Below are 17,268 nucleotides of genomic sequence, written 5' to 3'. Positions count from 1 at the left end.
ATATATCCAGCTACAAAAAATAGCCGAAAAGTCGGAAGTTGGACAGAAGTACAAAGAGTCGTTGTGCTATCAAGATGATGCACCGCACCGTCTCGTTGCATTGGTGTGAATTGTGGCAGCTTTCAGGGCGTTGCAGACCAGAGCGCTGCAAGTAACTGGAGGATTCATCTCGTGTCGTCGTTACTCTACTTTGGTCTGAAGTTGAACTCGCTATGCACCCTCCCACCCACACACACACACCGATACACACGCTAATGGTGCATGGAAGATTGGTAAGTGTCGTGATACAGAGTGAAATTGTAAGTTGTTTTTAATTACCTGCTTACATTTAGCTACGTTTTCTTGAGGTAAAGGAAAGGGGATACATACAGGATATTTTGGTTATATATTTTGTTCCCCCCGTCAACAAAACCGAACAACCGAACCCTGTCTTCCAATCCTAGTGACGTCCCTGGCCTACTCAATTGCTTATATAGCATAGCAACACAGCTAAAAGTATTCCTAATATGTTGAACATTTTATTGAATGTTACATTTACCTGTTGAGACATGCCTTCAAAAGCACCTGCAAGTGCTGTGTTTGTCATGTTTGATTTGGGGGAGGTGCAACTCGCGAAAGGGGCATTTGCAAGGTTGTTTGAAAATAGGCTTTAATTTTTTTAATCCCACAGAAACGACATACTTTGACACGTTTAAAGTCTCATGAAATCAAAATGTAATTTTTTTGGCTTTTAGTATAAATATGTTACTGTTACTGTTATCTATAAGCTAGTGTGCTCCAAAACATTTGCATTTAGAAGATATAAGCATTCAAAACTTAGTCTCTCACTTCCGCCAATATGGATCAAAGATTTTGATTACATCACTCTGCACTTCAGCTTCTCATCAGATTTTCTATCCAATTAATCAAATACTCTCTAGAATCTACAGAGTCCAACCTCCAACTAAATGCTGAAGTCAAGTCGCCTTCATTTAAATAGCGCTTTTAACAATATAGATTTTTTTAAAGCAGCTTTACGTGGATAACAGGAAATTACTTTATCAAAGATGGTTTTGGCCTTACTGCAACTCTAGAATAAAGTTATTGTCCAGCTAAAGTTAGTTTTGATTGATTGATTCAATTCCGTTGCAAAGATCATCAGTTATTAACTTAGGGGCCGCTAACACGACACCATTCTAACAGAAAACACTCAACGCACTTCGGCCCACTCATTCGCACAAACCATGAAATAGAGTCCAAGATGCAAGCCTTGAAATATTTGGGAAAAAAAGGTTATCTCTGCGCAAGCCTCAAAAACGCAAACTCAAACGTAAGAATAGAAACGGTTAAACTGGAGCAGACTGTGTGCACACTGCGGCGGTTCATGTGACTCTAATGTGAAACCAGACTTCACTTGCCTCAATGGAAAATATATTTACACTGTCTGAATCATTCCCTACACCCTATATAGTGCACTATGTGCCATTCACCATGTAGAAAATAGTAAATGTGTGAACAAGTGACCGATTTTAGCCGCAGCTTCAGCATTTATAAAGTAGGGTGCGGGATGCTTTAGATTCTAGAGAGCATTTGAATGGACAGAAAATCTGATGAAAAGCTGAAGTGCAGTGATGTTCACAAAAACATTGATCCATATTGATTTTGACATTGTTTTGGAGCACACTTGCTTATAGATAACAGTTAGGGTGTACTCACAGTAGGCTATCTGAACCATGCCCAAGCATGTTTGACCCCAAAAGTCTGGTTCATTTGACTAGTGTGATCGCTCTGTTCTGTGCCCGGGTGCAGTTTGCTTAACCGTCCCTGGCCCACTTGGAAGAGGTGGGCCAGAGCACGGTTCAGTTGGGCGCAGTACGCATGTAGTGTGATTGCTAACCGCACTGGAGCACTGAACAGCTACTACTCTTATGTGTGCTACTGTCATTATTACAACAGCAAACATCTTATTTTAATACTTGGATAGTACGCTTTTCAAATAATGGATTCAAGAATATTTAGATTTATAAGGGTCTGGTTCTAACCTTATTGATGCATTGAAGCGCGAAAGTGCTTTTCTTTTTGTTTTTTTTCAAAACAAAAAGTTGCATCATAAATTACGTAAACGTGCTTCGGCTCAGAACGTTAAGTGCAATGTGAGTGCAGGCCAGTGGGGGAGTGGGTAGGGGGGACGATTGTGTCAGGGCACAGTACAAGATAACTGTGCCTAGTGTGAGTACACCATAAGGCCAACATATTTATACTAAAAGCCCAAAAAGTTCAATTTTGATTTCATGGTGACTTTAAAGCAGTGGTGCCCAAGTATCACACACACCTGAACCAGGTAATTAAGATCTTCAGGAAACTTGATAATTACAGAAAGTTGTGTTAAAGTAGGTTGGGGCTGAACTCTGAAGAAATATAGGCTGTGTTCGGAATCGCATACTTCCCTACTATATAGTAGGAGAAAAAGAGTAGGCGAGCGAAAAGTATGTACGAATCATAAAAGAGTAGGCGAGAATTACCTGGGTGACGTGCTAATTATCGCGAGATTCAGACAGTAGTGCGTTCGAATATGCCTACTTTCCTACTATATAGTAGGCGAAAACAGTACGTGAAAGAAGCAGTACGTTCGAAACATCAGTATTCATAAAAGTGTAGGTGAGAAGTTCCCGGATGGCTTACTGCTTTCGCCCAGATTTTTGAGTGCTCAACCGATGGATACTCTTCTATCCCAGGAGACCACGTGAGAGGATACGTCATCAAACATCACGGAGATCAGCAACATGGGGGTTTTCAAATGTGAGTAAACACGGTTCCTTGTGTTTAAATAGTAACTTATGTGTTAAACTACTATAGAGTAAACATTTTAACTGTTGAAGGTGTAAAGGAGATAAACATTATAGTATAGTTGTGATTTTGCTGTAAAAACATGTTTTATTATGTATACCTAGCTAACAGGGGAGCTCCAGTAGCAACACGTAACGTTAACGTTACGTCTCTTAAGTGGATTTACATAACCATATACTTTCTATATCTGGCTTATCTACATATATCTTAAACACGCTTATTTAAAATGTCTATTTACATCTGAAAGGAAAATATTGTATAAGTTTTGCAGATGAGCACATCACAACACGAAAATGACATCTGAGTGATTTATGTGTGCTATTATATAGGATAATTCACTGTTGTCAACACTGTTTACATTAGACAAATGTGCTGTAAATAAGGTAAATAAACAAATCTATAAAGTAACTAAACATGTTATATATTTTATCTGTTCCTTATTACTGTTGATGACTGCTTTTGTATAATGTTTGTGCATTTTTGTAGGATCTGAAATGTCTGCAGACTGGTGTGAGCACTGAGGATGAGGAGCCCGGAGCTGAATCCTGGAATCGGTGCCATGGATGAGACACTCAACCACTCCACCGGCCCTTATTGCCTCAGATTGTGAAGCGCAGCGCAGCGCAGCAACAAGCTCCGGCACGAAGGCACGGTCACCTCTGGTGAATTCATCAGAATAAAGCCGCAGAATGGGAACCGCTGTGTTGAGATGGCAGAATGTGGGGTTCAGCGCCTGTAAATACATGCTTGTAGTTTGAATAAAGCTTTGTTTCATGTGTTATTGACTTGTATATGCATTTGTTTATTGTGATGGTTACTTTTATTTGTTCTTTTACTCATTTATTCATGTTTCTTATTGTTGTCCGTATATAAAATATAATTATTTAATTAATGTATGCATTAATTAATTCATTGCTTGACTGACAATTGAGATGTTTCACTAGATTCATATAGTGTGTATTCATGCATAACTATGTCATATGACAAAACAAATTACATATTGTATGTTTTATTAAATTATATAATTTTTAGTATGTAAAAAAGTAATATAATTAAGTATTGGTCAGCATTTAATATTAGAGGTAATATTAATTTTTAAGGAGCGATACTTAAATTTTTTGAATATAAAATCAACAGTTTTCTCCAAAGGAGAGATCTCGAGCAGCTGCCCATCTCCTTTGTGCAGACATTACAAACGCAGAGGAAAACGGTTCTAGGTTGTGCTGTCGAGTTACTGATGTTATGAATTGTTAGTGCACCTGTCGCTCATATCATTTAAACTTATTACATACAAGATCATGGAAAGATACTGTACCATAGTTGTATTTAACAATGAACAATCATAATTGGTTTGTGTACATCATAACATGATATTTATAGGCTACACAGGAAAAAAGAACAATAACAAGGCAAAATATCTTTAAATCGTTTTTCATAATACATACAAAATTCTGAGGGATCAACAAAAGGTAAATTCATCAAGAAAAAGAGGAAACCTTAATGGAGAAACTTTTTGTGTATAAAATAAAGAAATTAACAACATATTCAAGAGATGACGATGTTGGTGTTTCTTAATAAAAAGTTATATCGTTAGGCCCTATAAGGATAAAACTGTTGGTCACATTAGTAGGGTTTAGAATATAACAACTTAAATCAACCCCAAATATATTCACAAAATAATGGACAGCTGTTTCATCAACAATAGGCTACCACAAAATGAGCAAGTTTCATCAATATCAAGATATTTCCAGATAGATGAATTAAATGTGTTGTTCATATCTTTTAAGTGTGATAACGCGTCGTAGGTCACATGATAACGTCAACATGGCGTATGATGTCTGGATCGCATTCATACTCAACGAGATTTAGCTATAAAGTACCTACTCTTTTAGCACTCGTTAAGTAAGTACTCATTGAAATTAAGTACCTACTCATTGAGTATGCGATTCCGATCGCAGCCATAACTGAAGAAACACTAAAATACTCAATTTAAAGAACTTTAAAAAGAAAGACAAAAGTTATAAAGGCTGCATTAAGAATACCAGAACAGCACTGCAATTGATTGCAAGTTAAATGTTTGGTCAGAATAAACCAGTAGCCTACTGTGGTTTGTCTCTCTAAGATGCCTACACCAACAACGAGGTTGTCTACATCTGGACAGCGGATGATGAGAAATCTGTTTCTGTGGCTCCTGATGGCTCTAGACTCAACCAGTACGACCTGTTGGGCCACGTCGTTGGCAAAGAGACGATCAGCTCCAGTACAGGTAATTACTGTTCTCTTTTGTACCAGTCAGATTTAGAGTTTAGAAGAAATATCCAATTGTGAACACAACACTTGGTAGAGATTGAGTGAAGTGATCAACATCCTGACACACAAGTCAAAGATGTGTGTGTATTTATACAACACTTAGCCAAGAGGCCTTCTATTTCACCAGATCAGCAAGAGGACTGTACATCATTTGTATGTATCACTCCACTTGTTTCTGCACGTTCTAGACTGGCAGCACTTCGTCCAGTGAACGATAATGATGGAGGAGAAAACCCACAATAATTTTCAAAATACTACTGTTGTTGTGTCATGGAATGTAGTTTTAAATGAAATCTACTGTTTACTCATAAAGATATGCATATTTGAACATTTAGGTTGAGGTAAGGATGTAAAGCAAAAATGCCAATAATTAAACAAAAAAAACAACAACAATTTTTTTTTATATATATATTTATATATATATATATATATATATATATATACTGATGTAGTAGGGATTTAATAAAGTGTAGTAGTGTGTAGTAAAGTGTAAGGTAATGCAGCCCGTCATGATGCTATCTATGGTGCAACAATAGAAGTTAGTCAAAATGTTTGAGTGAACACCAACCTTCTTTAGCATCCGCAGAAAGAAAAGACATTGTCGAGCTGCTCTCACTTGCTGTGTCTGTATGCTGGGACCAGGAGAGATCATCAGAGATGTGGACACCAAGGAACTTGTAGCTTTTGACCTTTTGAACCTCCACCCAGTTGATGTGTAATCCACAATGATCTCCATTGTTTTGCTGACGTTCAGGGAAAGGTTATTGTCTCTACACCATGCTGTGAATCAATTGGAGATGAGGCCTAAGCTGGTTGCAAACTTGCATATACTATTTGATCTGTGTTTTGCCATACAATCATATGTTAACAGGGAGTACAGAAGGGGGCTAAGAACGCATTCCTGTGGAGCACCAAAACTGAGTGTGAGTGTGGAGGACGTGCAGTTGCACTTGTGAGAAAGTCCAGAATCTAGTTACACAGTTGGCTGTTTAGGATTTGGGGATGGTGATGTTGAATGCAGAGCTTAAGTCAAACAGAAGCATCAGAGGGGAGCTGTCATAGTCAGTAGTAATTTTCACCACAGGAGGTGTGTCGTCAGCCTCAAACTGAGCATAGACGTTGTTAGGCTCATCTGGTAAGGAGGTTGAATTACCTAAAATATAATCTAACTCTCTCTCCCTGTAGGCTTTTTTAGCAGCCCTAATAGCTTTTTGAAGGTCGTACATGGACTTTTTGTAGGCTATGAAGTCACGAGAGTTAAAAGCAGTGGCCAGGGCTTCTGGATGGGAAATGTCCATACATAGACAGTTGTGAGAACATCCTCTGTGCATTTGTTAATATAACTGATCACAGAGTCTGTATATTCATCAATGTCATTGCCTGCTGAATTCTGTAACATTTCCCAGTCTGTGGATTCAAAGTAATCCTGGAGTCTGGAGATGACAGTCCATTTGTGGATTGGTCTGACAGCTGGGGTTTTTTTTCCCAGTTTGAGGCATTGTCTGTATGCAGGTAACAACAGTATGCTAATATGGTCACCTTCATCAAAGGCAGGTCAGTGGAGGGATTTGAAACTGTCTTTCAGTTTCATATTTACATATTTAAGTTTTTAAGTTTTTTCCAGTCCATTTACAGTAAAATAGAGAGAGTCTAGAGTTTTGGTTTTATCCACCTGTGATGCATGTGGATTAAAGTTAGAATGATTAAACTGAATTCCAGAGGGAGGTAGAAGGAACACACTTTAATCGTTAACAGTTCAATATCAGGAGAACCGTTCGTTGATAATACTGTATCATCCGTGCCCAAGCAATTTATAATCATAAACATACCCCGCCACCTCTGGTCTTATAGGAGTTTAATGTTCTGTCCTGATGGAAGACAGAGAATCCTGGCTGTGTGATGGCTGCATTGGGCACCGTGTTGTGAAGCAACTTTTCACAGAAAGCCAGCACACAGCAGTTTCTTATCTCTCTGAAAGGTAATCCGAGCATTAACTTCGTCAAGTTTGTTATTGAGTGACTGAATGTTCACCAATAAAATACTGGGGAGAGAAGATAGTCCATCCAATCAATACAAAAATGCTAATTGATTCAGGAATGAAATAAGGTTTTAAACTTTGATATTATTTGAATTTTACACACCAACTTGAGCGAGGCTCAACCAAAAAGCAACGCAGTGCCAGAGTAACATTGAATCTTCATAGAGATCAATTTATTGACCAGCACTGATGTCTGTCATGTGAATGTTTACGAAATTATGACTTGAACTAGAGAATGAAAGCTATATCAGACACAGTTAATTGCCCTCATGGGCTGAGGTGTCCCTCTTGCAGGCAGAGTACTGTATCTTAGAGGGGGGATTTCAATCTGTGCTAAATGCATTCTGTAATGACTCAGCTGCTCCAGATCTACTCCGGGGTTTCAATTTCTCGCTCGCACCCCAGCCGAACTCCGAGTTCCCTTTGATCGTCCATTGAGTCAACATGCATTTTACATGTCAGTCTGTGAATCTGTAGAAACTCCACCGACGAAGTTTGTTTTTGTTGGTAGTGTTTTGCTCCTTGTTTATTGAATTTGTTTTCTTTGTACAAGCGGACTAGTGGAGACCAATGCTTCACAATTAAATTAACGTCTGCTTTAATTGGTGTGCTTGGTGTTATAGCAATAAAATAAATATTGATATAAATATATTGGTGTTCATTCTCATTATGGGCTGTGAATAATAGATCAACAGATGCTTTTTAAGTTAATACTTGACATGTCCTCACTGTCACGCAGCTTACATGGAACTCAGCAGACAACACGTTACAACACAAAAATGCACTATAAAACTGTTTATCAACATTCTCTTTTATTCTTTTATTTAATGATATTCCCAAGCCAAAATGTAGACCAGGTTTGGAAATTAACATGATCATGGGGCAAATTGGGGTTATTAACCAAAATTAATAAAAGTTCCTCAAAATTCAAGATGGGTCAGCAGAAGTGGGATCCATGTGCAGCTTTATTGAAGATAGAATGAGAACAACGGGCAGAGGTCAATCACATGCAACAGAGATATCAATGGCAAGGCAGAAAAACATAATGATACGACAGGCAATGGTTCAGGGCAGGCAGCAGTCAAACAGGGTAAATCCAAGTAAACAGGCAGAAGGTCAGATGGACAGGCAGCAATACAAGAATACAAGGTAAACAGTCCAAGGTCAAAACACAAGAGATCAATATATTATGAATAATGCTCAGAAATGTCTGCAATGGCAAGAACAAGACTTAGCAGTGTGTGTGTGACATAAATAGTCCATGGGATGGGGATCAGGTGTGACGGTAATCAGCCTCAGCTATGGCATGAAGGGAAATGTAGTCCGAGTAAGAGTTAGTACTTTCGTGAAAAATTCCTAAACTAAGAGTGAGTCTTCGTTGCTATGGATGACGTCAATTCTCATGCACGAGTTTCCTCGCAATGATCACGGTGATTGGTTGTTAGATGACAGGGCCATCATGCGGAACAGAACACAGACGCAACAAATCATGGAATTACGACATCTAAATATGTCTGTGTCCTACACAAAATAATAATAGTAATGTCATCGAAATGCATATATAATGACATGTTTGTGCAGGCCCCAGTGAACTGTAATTCTAAAAAGGCAGAGAGAGAGAGAAAAGTGGTGAATTCAATTAAATTAAATTAAGGTAGCCTAATACTCTAATGCAGTGGTCTTCACTATTTTTTTCATGAGAGCCGCACTGATAGGACAAAGTCAGTAGGTGTTACGATGTGGTAGAAATGAAGCGGAGAGAGAATCCAAATGCAAGCACTTTAATAAAACAAACAGGAAATCCAATGGACTCAGGACAGGAACACGGAACAGCTACCAGCAACATCAAAACAATGACCGACAAAACACAACTGAAGCACAGGGGTTTAAATACACAGGCAAACAAGATAACAAGGGGGCGGGGCTAATTAGAAACACCTGGAGAGACTAATAAACAAGAAAAACTACAAAGGACTACAAAACATGGCACAGGACAGGAAATAACAAAAGTCAACACAAGACAAGGAAAACATAAGACAGGAATCGTGACATAGCCCCCCACTTAAGGAGCGGATTCCAGACGCTCCTCATGAACAGTCCAGGAGGGAGGTGGAGCAGAGGCGGACCCGGGGGCGGGATGGAGGGCCAGGCCCATGGAGCGGAAGAGGACCTGGAGACTGCGGCAGGACGGAAGGCCAGGGTGGAGCAGGATGTGCAGGCGGCCAGGGCGAAGCAGACGACCCATCGGGCGGCCAGGGCGAAGCAGACGACCCATCGGGCGGCCAGGGCGGTGAAGACGACCCATCGGGCGGCCAGGTCGGTAAAGACCCCTCGGGCGGCCAGGGCGGTGAAGACCCCTCGGGCGGCCAGGGCGGTGAAGACCCCTCGGGCGGCCAGGGCGGTGACTCAGGCGCAGGAACAGCAGACACCGGCCAGGGCGAAGCAGACGACCCATCGGGCGGCCAGGGCGAAGCAGACGACCCATCGGGCGGCCAGGGCGGTGAAGACCCCTCGGGCCAGGGCGGTGAAGACCCCTCGGGCGGCCAGGGCGGTGAAGACCCCTCGGGCGGCCAGGGCGGTGAAGACCCCTCGGGCGGCCAGGGCGGTGAAGACCCATCGGACGGCCAGGGCGGTGAAGACCCATCGGACGGCCACGGCACAGGCACAGAAACCGGCTCAGGAGCAGACACCGGCTCAGGAGCAGACACCGGCTCAGGAGCAGACACCGGCTCAGGAGCAGACACCGGCTCAGGAGCAGACACCGGCTCAGGAGCAGACACCGGCTCAGGAGCAGACACCGGCTCAGGAACAGGCACCGGCTCAGGAACAGGCACTGGCACCGGCTCAGGAACAGACAACACACACACTGGCTCGGGAACAGACCACACACACACTGGCTCGGGAACAGACAACACACACACTGGCTCAGGCTCAGGAACAGACAACACACACACTGGCTCGGGCTCAGGAACAGACAACACACACACTGGCTCGGGCTCAGGAACAGACAACACACACACTGGCTCGGGCTCAGGAACAGACAACACACACACTGGCTCGGGCACAAACACAAACACTGGCTCGGGAACAGACAACACACACACTGGCTTGGGCTCGGGAACAGACAACACACACTCGGGCTCGGGAACAGACCACACACACACTGGCTCGGGAACAGACAACACACACACTGGCTCAGGCTCAGGAACAGAAAACACACACACTGGCTCGGGCTCAGGAACAGACAACACACACACTGGCTCGGGCTCAGGAACAGACAACACACACACTGGCTCGGGCACAAACAACACAAACACTGGCTCTGGCTCGGGAACAGACAACACACACACTGGCTTGGGCTCGGGAACAGACAACACACACTCGGGCTCGGGAACAGACCACACACACACTGGCTCGGGAACAGACCACACACACACACTGGCTCGGGAACAGACAACACACGCACTGGCTCGGGCTCAGGAACAGACAACACACACACTGGCTCGGGAACAGACAACACACACACTGGCTCGGGAACAGACAACACACACACTGGCTCTGGCTCGGGAACAGACAACACACAGACTGGCTCGGGAACAGACAACACACAGAATGGCTCGGGAACAGACAACACACAGAATGGCTTGGGAACAGACACTGGCTCCGGTTCTGGAACAGACACCAGAACAGAAACAGCCACAAGGACAGACGTAAACACAGAAACAAACATAGAGCGATCAGGTTCAGGCGTGACTTGAACAGTTTCTGAATCGGCAGACGTGACTTGAACAGTCTCTGGATCGGCAGACGTGACTTGAACAGCCTCTGGATCGGCAGACGTGACTTGCACAGCCTCTGGATCGGCAGACGTGACTTGAACAGCCTCTGGATCGGCAGACGTGACTTGAACAGTCTCTGGATCGGCAGACGTGACTTGAACAGTCTCTGGATCGGCAGACGTGACTTGAACAGTCTCTGGATCGGCAGACGTGACTTGAACAGTCTCTGGATCGGCAGACGTGACTTGAACAGTCTCTGGATCGGCAGACGTGACTTGAACAGTCTCTGGATCGGACGGGACGAGCGGCGAGGACTCTGGGCTGACAGGAAGTACAGGGAGGACTTCCAGGCATTGCGGGACGCGGGAAGTCCTCTTCCTCTTCCGTCTCCGAGAGCGAGAGGGCGCTGGGCTGGACGGAACCAGTGATGAGGGCGCTGTGCTGGACGGGACCAGCGGTGAGGGCGCTGTGCTGGACGGGACCAGCGGTGAGGGCGCTGTGCTGGACGGGACCAGCGGTGAGGGCTCTGTGCTGGACGGGACCAGCGGTGAGGGCTCTGTGCTGGACGGGACCAGCGGTGAGGGCTCTGTGCTGGACGGGACCAGCGGTGAGGGCGCTGTGCTGGACGGGACCAGCGGTGAGGGCGCTGTGCTGGACGGACCAGCGGTGAGGGCGCTGTGCTGGACGGGACCAGCGGTGAGGGCGCTGTGCTGGACGGGACCAGCGGTGAGGGCGCTGTGCTGGACGGGACCAGCGGTGAAGGATCTGTGCTGGACGGGACCAGCGGTGAAGGATCTGTGCTGGACGGGACCAGCGGTGAAGGCTCTGTGCTGGACGGGACCAGCGGTGAAGGCTCTGGCTGGAAGTGGCTGACGTGAAGCTCTGGCTGGACGTGGCTGACGTGAAGCTCTGGCTGGACGTGGCTGACGTGAAGCTCTGGCCGGACGTGGCTGACGTGAAGCTCTGGCCGGACGTGGCTGACGTGAAGCTCAGGCATGTCGTATTGAAGCTCAGGCATGTCGTGGTGAAGCTCAGGCATGTCGTGGTGAAGCTCAGGCATGTCTTGGTGAACGTGAAGAACAGGTGATGACGTGGCGTGCCACGGGAGGAAGCTCTCCAGACATCTGGAGAGTGCCTCTCTCCAGTCCAGACCGGAGAGATCGGGGAGCTCCCTCGGGTCGACCTCCTTAGCCCCCAGCCGGTAACACATCTTAATCGCCTCATCACCCAGAGAGCAGGAGGCAGCGAGGGGAACAAACCCCCAGGTGTACTGGAACAGATCAAGGCTTTCCAGCGCCAAGGCCGCGATCTGTCCAGCGAACTCCCGGTCTAGCCTGTGTAGATCAGGCGAGATCCGTGCTGCTGGATTCATATTTATGGTCGGTCGTTCTGTTACGATGTGGTAGAAATGAAGCGGAGAGAGAATCCAAATGCAAGCACTTTAATAAAACAAACAGGAAATCCAATGGACTCAGGACAGGAACACGGAACAGCTACCAGCAACATCAAAACAACGACCGACAAAACACAACTGAAGCACAGGGGTTTAAATACACAGGCAAACAAGATAACAAGGGAGCGGGGCTAATTAGAAACACCTGGAGAGACTAATAAACAAGAAAAACTACAAAGGACTACAAAACATGGCACAGGACAGGAAATAACATAAGTCAACACAAGACAAGGAAAACATAAGACAGGAATCGTGACAGTAGGAGAGCCATTTTTACAGGAAAGTATAAAAAGTTACATCCAGTCATAAATACCATGTCTGTTTATTAATATGTCACCCCTGAACATTCAATATGCAATGCAATAAATAAATTTTTTTTTAATGATTTACCAGTCAGATTTGTAACTGAGACAAGATGATTTCCCTTAATGACAAAAAAAGCAGGATTTCCAGAATAGATTCATCCCAGAATGACATTAAGTTATTTTTTTCTACATTTAATCCCTCATGTATCTAATCATCCAAGAGCACATGCGGCGTTAAGAGCTGGAAATACCGCCATAACTGGCATCTCCGCAGGGACTGGATATGTTTACATGCACAACTTTTGTTTCAATCGGTCTGAATTCATTGTGATTGATTAATCTGAATGTATTGTAGTTTACATGAATGCTTAACATCGTGATATGATGCATGATCAGGGTGATGTTAACGTTTATAAGTCAAAAGATTCAAATTTGGAAAAGGTTTTTTGACATTCGCACACTGCACAAATATACAAAGTTTCCCGCTGTTGTCGCGTAATAACCATTTTCCTACATTGGTTCTTTATTTGTTTTAAACAGCAGACTTAATATCAAATTCTGGTCATAATTTGGAGACTATGATGAACCGTTATGCCGTGCTGTTTGTATTGATCACGCAGTAAAAATGCCCAAAATCAGTCGTCTGTGGATGAGAATCTGAAACAAGGACTGGTGAGCCGTTGTCCTGCTTCACTTCACAGATACGGAGTGAAAGGAGAATTATAGAACGACGTGACACTCGTTTATACGACACTTTATTCATCAGAAGAACAGCGCGTTCAGCGCGACGGACGGCGTCCTTTCAGTTTTGGTTTTCAATCGATCAAGTGAACATGTTCTCTCGATAAACCACCCCTTTGAATCCGATCAAAATTATTTGAAAAAATAGTTTTTAATGGGTTGTTATAGTCCAACTTCTTTTTAAATGTTTTTATGAAACACCAATGTGTCCCTGAGCAAGACACTTAACCCCTAATTGCTCCAGAGGCGTGCGACCTCTGAAATACATAGCAGTTGTAAGTCGCTTTGGATAAAAGCATCAGCTAAACGAATAAAAAAAAAAGTAATATTAAAATGCTTGATTAATTGACATCCTATTAGTATGGAATCTTGTTTCCGCCACTGAATAAAACAAAATAAAAAAAATTGTGACTGTTTTATCTCACAATTGCGAGATATGAAGTCAGAATTGAGAGAAATAAAGTCGCAATTGTGAGATAAAAAGTCGCAATTACCTTTTTTATTTTTCATTCTGTGGCGGAAACAAGCTTCCATAGCCTAAATAGACTACTTAAAGCAAGGAAATGTTGCTCCTATTGAAGTAATGTAATAGTTGAATGACGGTGGATTATGAACTCGCCAAAACGGAAAAGAAAGCCCAACTGGACGCAGGATCAGTTACTGCTGCTTGGTGTTGGTGCTGAAAATAAATAAATAAATAAATAAAAGGGAAATTCGACACTGGGATATCAAGTAAAACTAAGCGTGAGACATGGGAGAATATTTGTTTGCAGATCAATGCAGCATTCCCGCTTGTGTCGCAGACCCCGGACGACTGCGAGAGGCGGTGGTATGCGCTACAATCCTTTGTGAATAGGTCTTAGTGAGTTAGGAGTCCTCTCGACTTCTTTTAAGCTGTCCCAGACTTAGGTGTCCCAGACACTGGCTCCGGTTCTGGAACAGACACCAGAACAGAAACAGCCACAAGGACAGACGTAAACACAGAAACAAACATAGAGCGATCAGGTTCAGGCGTGACTTGAACAGTTTCTGAATCGGCAGACGTGACTTGAACAGTCTCTGGATCGGCAGACGTGACTTGAACAGCCTCTGGATTGGCAGACGTGACTTGAACAGCCTCTGGATCGGCAGACGTGACTTGAACAGGCTAAAATGCTTCGTGAATTACTCTTAGTGAAAAAATTAGGAGTCCTAAAGTTAGGAGTGACACACCCATTCTTTTTAGGAGTTGCTCCTAAAATCGCCAGTTAGGAGCTACTTTTAGCCTTACATTCTTTGTGAATACGGCCCCAGGAGCTCATGTACTTGATAAGCCTCCTTGCCACCCATGATGATAGGAGGGGGTCTCTGGTCACCAGCCTCATCTGGGTACACCTCTCCTTTCGGACCACCAACGGGCTTGAGCAGAGAAACATGAAAGGTGGGTGAGATACAGGAATTGGAAGGAAGAGCCAAACGGTATGAGACTGGATTAATCTGTTTGATTATTTTGAAGGGACATACGTACCTGGGACTGAGTTTTTGGCAGGGTAAGCGGAGTCGAAGGTCCAGAGTAGAAAGCCAGACACATTTTCCAGGGCGTAATCGGGATGAAGACGGCGGGAGCGTTCAGCCTGTTCCTTCTGGTGCCTCACCACATTAACATTTACATTTATTAATTTAGCTGACGCTTTTATCCAAAGCGACTTACAATTGCTATGTTTCAGAGGTTGCACGCCTCTGGAGCAACTAGGGGTTAAGTGTCTTGCTCAGGGACACATTGGTGTCTCGCAGTGGATTCGAACCCGGGTCTCTCACACCAAAGGCATGTGTCTGATCCACTGCGCCATCACCTCCCCCTTTGAAGATGCACATGAGCTTCGTTCCAGAGGTTCTCACTCCGCTGCAACCAGTCATTGACCGCCGGTAGTTCGGAAGGTTCTCCCGATGATGGGAATAGAGGGGGTTGATAGCCCAGGACACATTGAAAAGGGGTTAATCCGGTGGAGGGTTTTCTGATTGAATTTTGTGCATTTTCTGCCCAGAGCAGATAACGATACAAGTCTGTTTGGTTACGGTGACAGTAGGATCTGAGTGTAGGAATTGAGGGCGAACCAAACATATGAATCTTCCAGGTGATTCGTTCCATAATTCCACACAAAACTCAACATTGCAGCTAGTCAACAAAACGACTTTATGGCCTGCAAGCTTCAAAGAGATGAGCCTAAATAGAGGAAGAACTGGTCAAAGTTAGATAGTTTGGAAAAGGCTGATTGGTTCAGTGATGGCACGGCTCAGAACCCACCAAGATAACGGCAGAGGTTGTTTGATCCCATGACAAAGGATTTAAAACAGACCACCTCCCTTTTAAGGACCTTTTGACGACCCCAGATTGGGAATCTCTTAAAACCACAGAGACTGAGATTTTACATATAAAAATACATAAAATCATCCCAAAACAATTATTGACGGACTTCTAATCAAACATTGTTCAACTACATAATCCTATATTGTATCTACCACCTCTGTATGTGTCTTTTATGCTTAGATCACATACAAGTCATGTAACTGTTATAACTACGAGTAACCATGTAGACCAGCAAACAAAAGAACCCAAACAAGATCAGAAGAACATCCATGGGTTAAACAGCTTCATCCAAGCCATCTATAACTACTCTCGTCTCACTTTTCTTTCTGTTTCTTAGCTTTATTTTTCTTTTCCGTTGAAAGTCTTGATTCTAAGGTAAGTTTTGCTGCAAAGTTTCGTTTAAGCGATTTGACTGCAAAGCCCGCTTTCCAACCCCTAAGACTTTCATCCATCGCCAACACACCACGTGATTAGCTGCCCAGAGATATCTATTAAGGCACGAGGACCCGCCAGTCAACGAACCCGGAAAACACCCTTTTACGCCGACAAAAGGAATTCCCAAAGAAACGCACAGACAAACCCAAGTATACCTCCAGACTCTTAGCTGAACTGGTGCATTGAGATAAACGTGAATAACCCGCCTAAGAAATGATAGAAGGGTTAAATTAATGATTGATGGTTCGTTCAGGTCATGTCTTATCAGTGCATATAGAACCTTGGGAATTCATCATCTCACTCTTAAAACTTATTCTTTCCTCACTCTCTTTCTTTCTGCAACTCGTATGAATGTGTGTGTGTGCATCTGATTGTGTTAGATATTAGTTTTATGTTTTAGAATAATAAATAAAGTCTTGTTTATATTGTAATAATAATTGTCGTGTGTTATGTGCTTACATATTTAATGTCTTAAACTGCTGATCTAAGTTACCTTGCTGATAAATAGTGTTTCACTATAGTTTGGATATTTATATCCGCTGCAGAGGTTATAGTTACGGCCCGTTAGATTGAATGCTGGACGAGTCATTTGCTCGGCCGTATAACTGATTCTTTTAAGATTCCCTATAAATTAATTAATAATGCCTTTCGAGCTAAATTGACCTGTCTAACCCAGACACATTATTTAATTACTCAGTTAGTTCCTTACATGTAACGGGTAAGTTCTGGATTGAGACGTTCAACTTGACCATTTGACCGAGGGTGGTAACCCGACATTAAGCTTCTGAAAGAAGGCGGCCCACAAATGGGAAGTAAACTGAGGTCCTCGATTGGAGACAATGTCTTCCGGAAGGCCATAGAATTGGAACACATAGTTGTACAGAGTTTCTGCAGTTTCAAGGGCCGCAGGTAGTTTGGGTAGGGGAATGAAGCGACAGGACTTGGAGGAGCGGTCGACTACGTGAATATTGTGCTATGACCTTGGGAGTTTGGGAGATCTGTGACAAATGTCGATAGCAATATGGGACATGGGG

The 17,268-nt window shown here is 43.5% G+C and overlaps 1 protein-coding gene across 1 annotated transcript in view; it reads left to right on the top strand.

Annotated features, from left to right (window-relative positions):
- gabra3 (gamma-aminobutyric acid type A receptor subunit alpha3) overlaps window positions 1–17,268 on the top strand; it is a 725,881-nt gene that overhangs the window by 467,974 nt on the left and 240,639 nt on the right. Inside the window, exon 7 of the mRNA XM_077197385.1 lies at window positions 4,949–5,092. Coding sequence (XP_077053500.1) covers window positions 4,949–5,092 — 144 coding nt within the window. The remainder of the gene's footprint in view (window positions 1–4,948; window positions 5,093–17,268) is intronic.

This window comes from Siphateles boraxobius, unplaced genomic scaffold (genome assembly GCF_051911475.1).
Source record: "Siphateles boraxobius isolate OS27281-9 unplaced genomic scaffold, OSU_SipBor_1 11, whole genome shotgun sequence".
Taxonomy (NCBI): Eukaryota; Metazoa; Chordata; class Actinopteri; order Cypriniformes; family Leuciscidae; genus Siphateles; species Siphateles boraxobius.
Note: the sequence above shows the minus strand (reverse complement) of the source record. Positions and strands in the feature narration are given on the sequence as shown.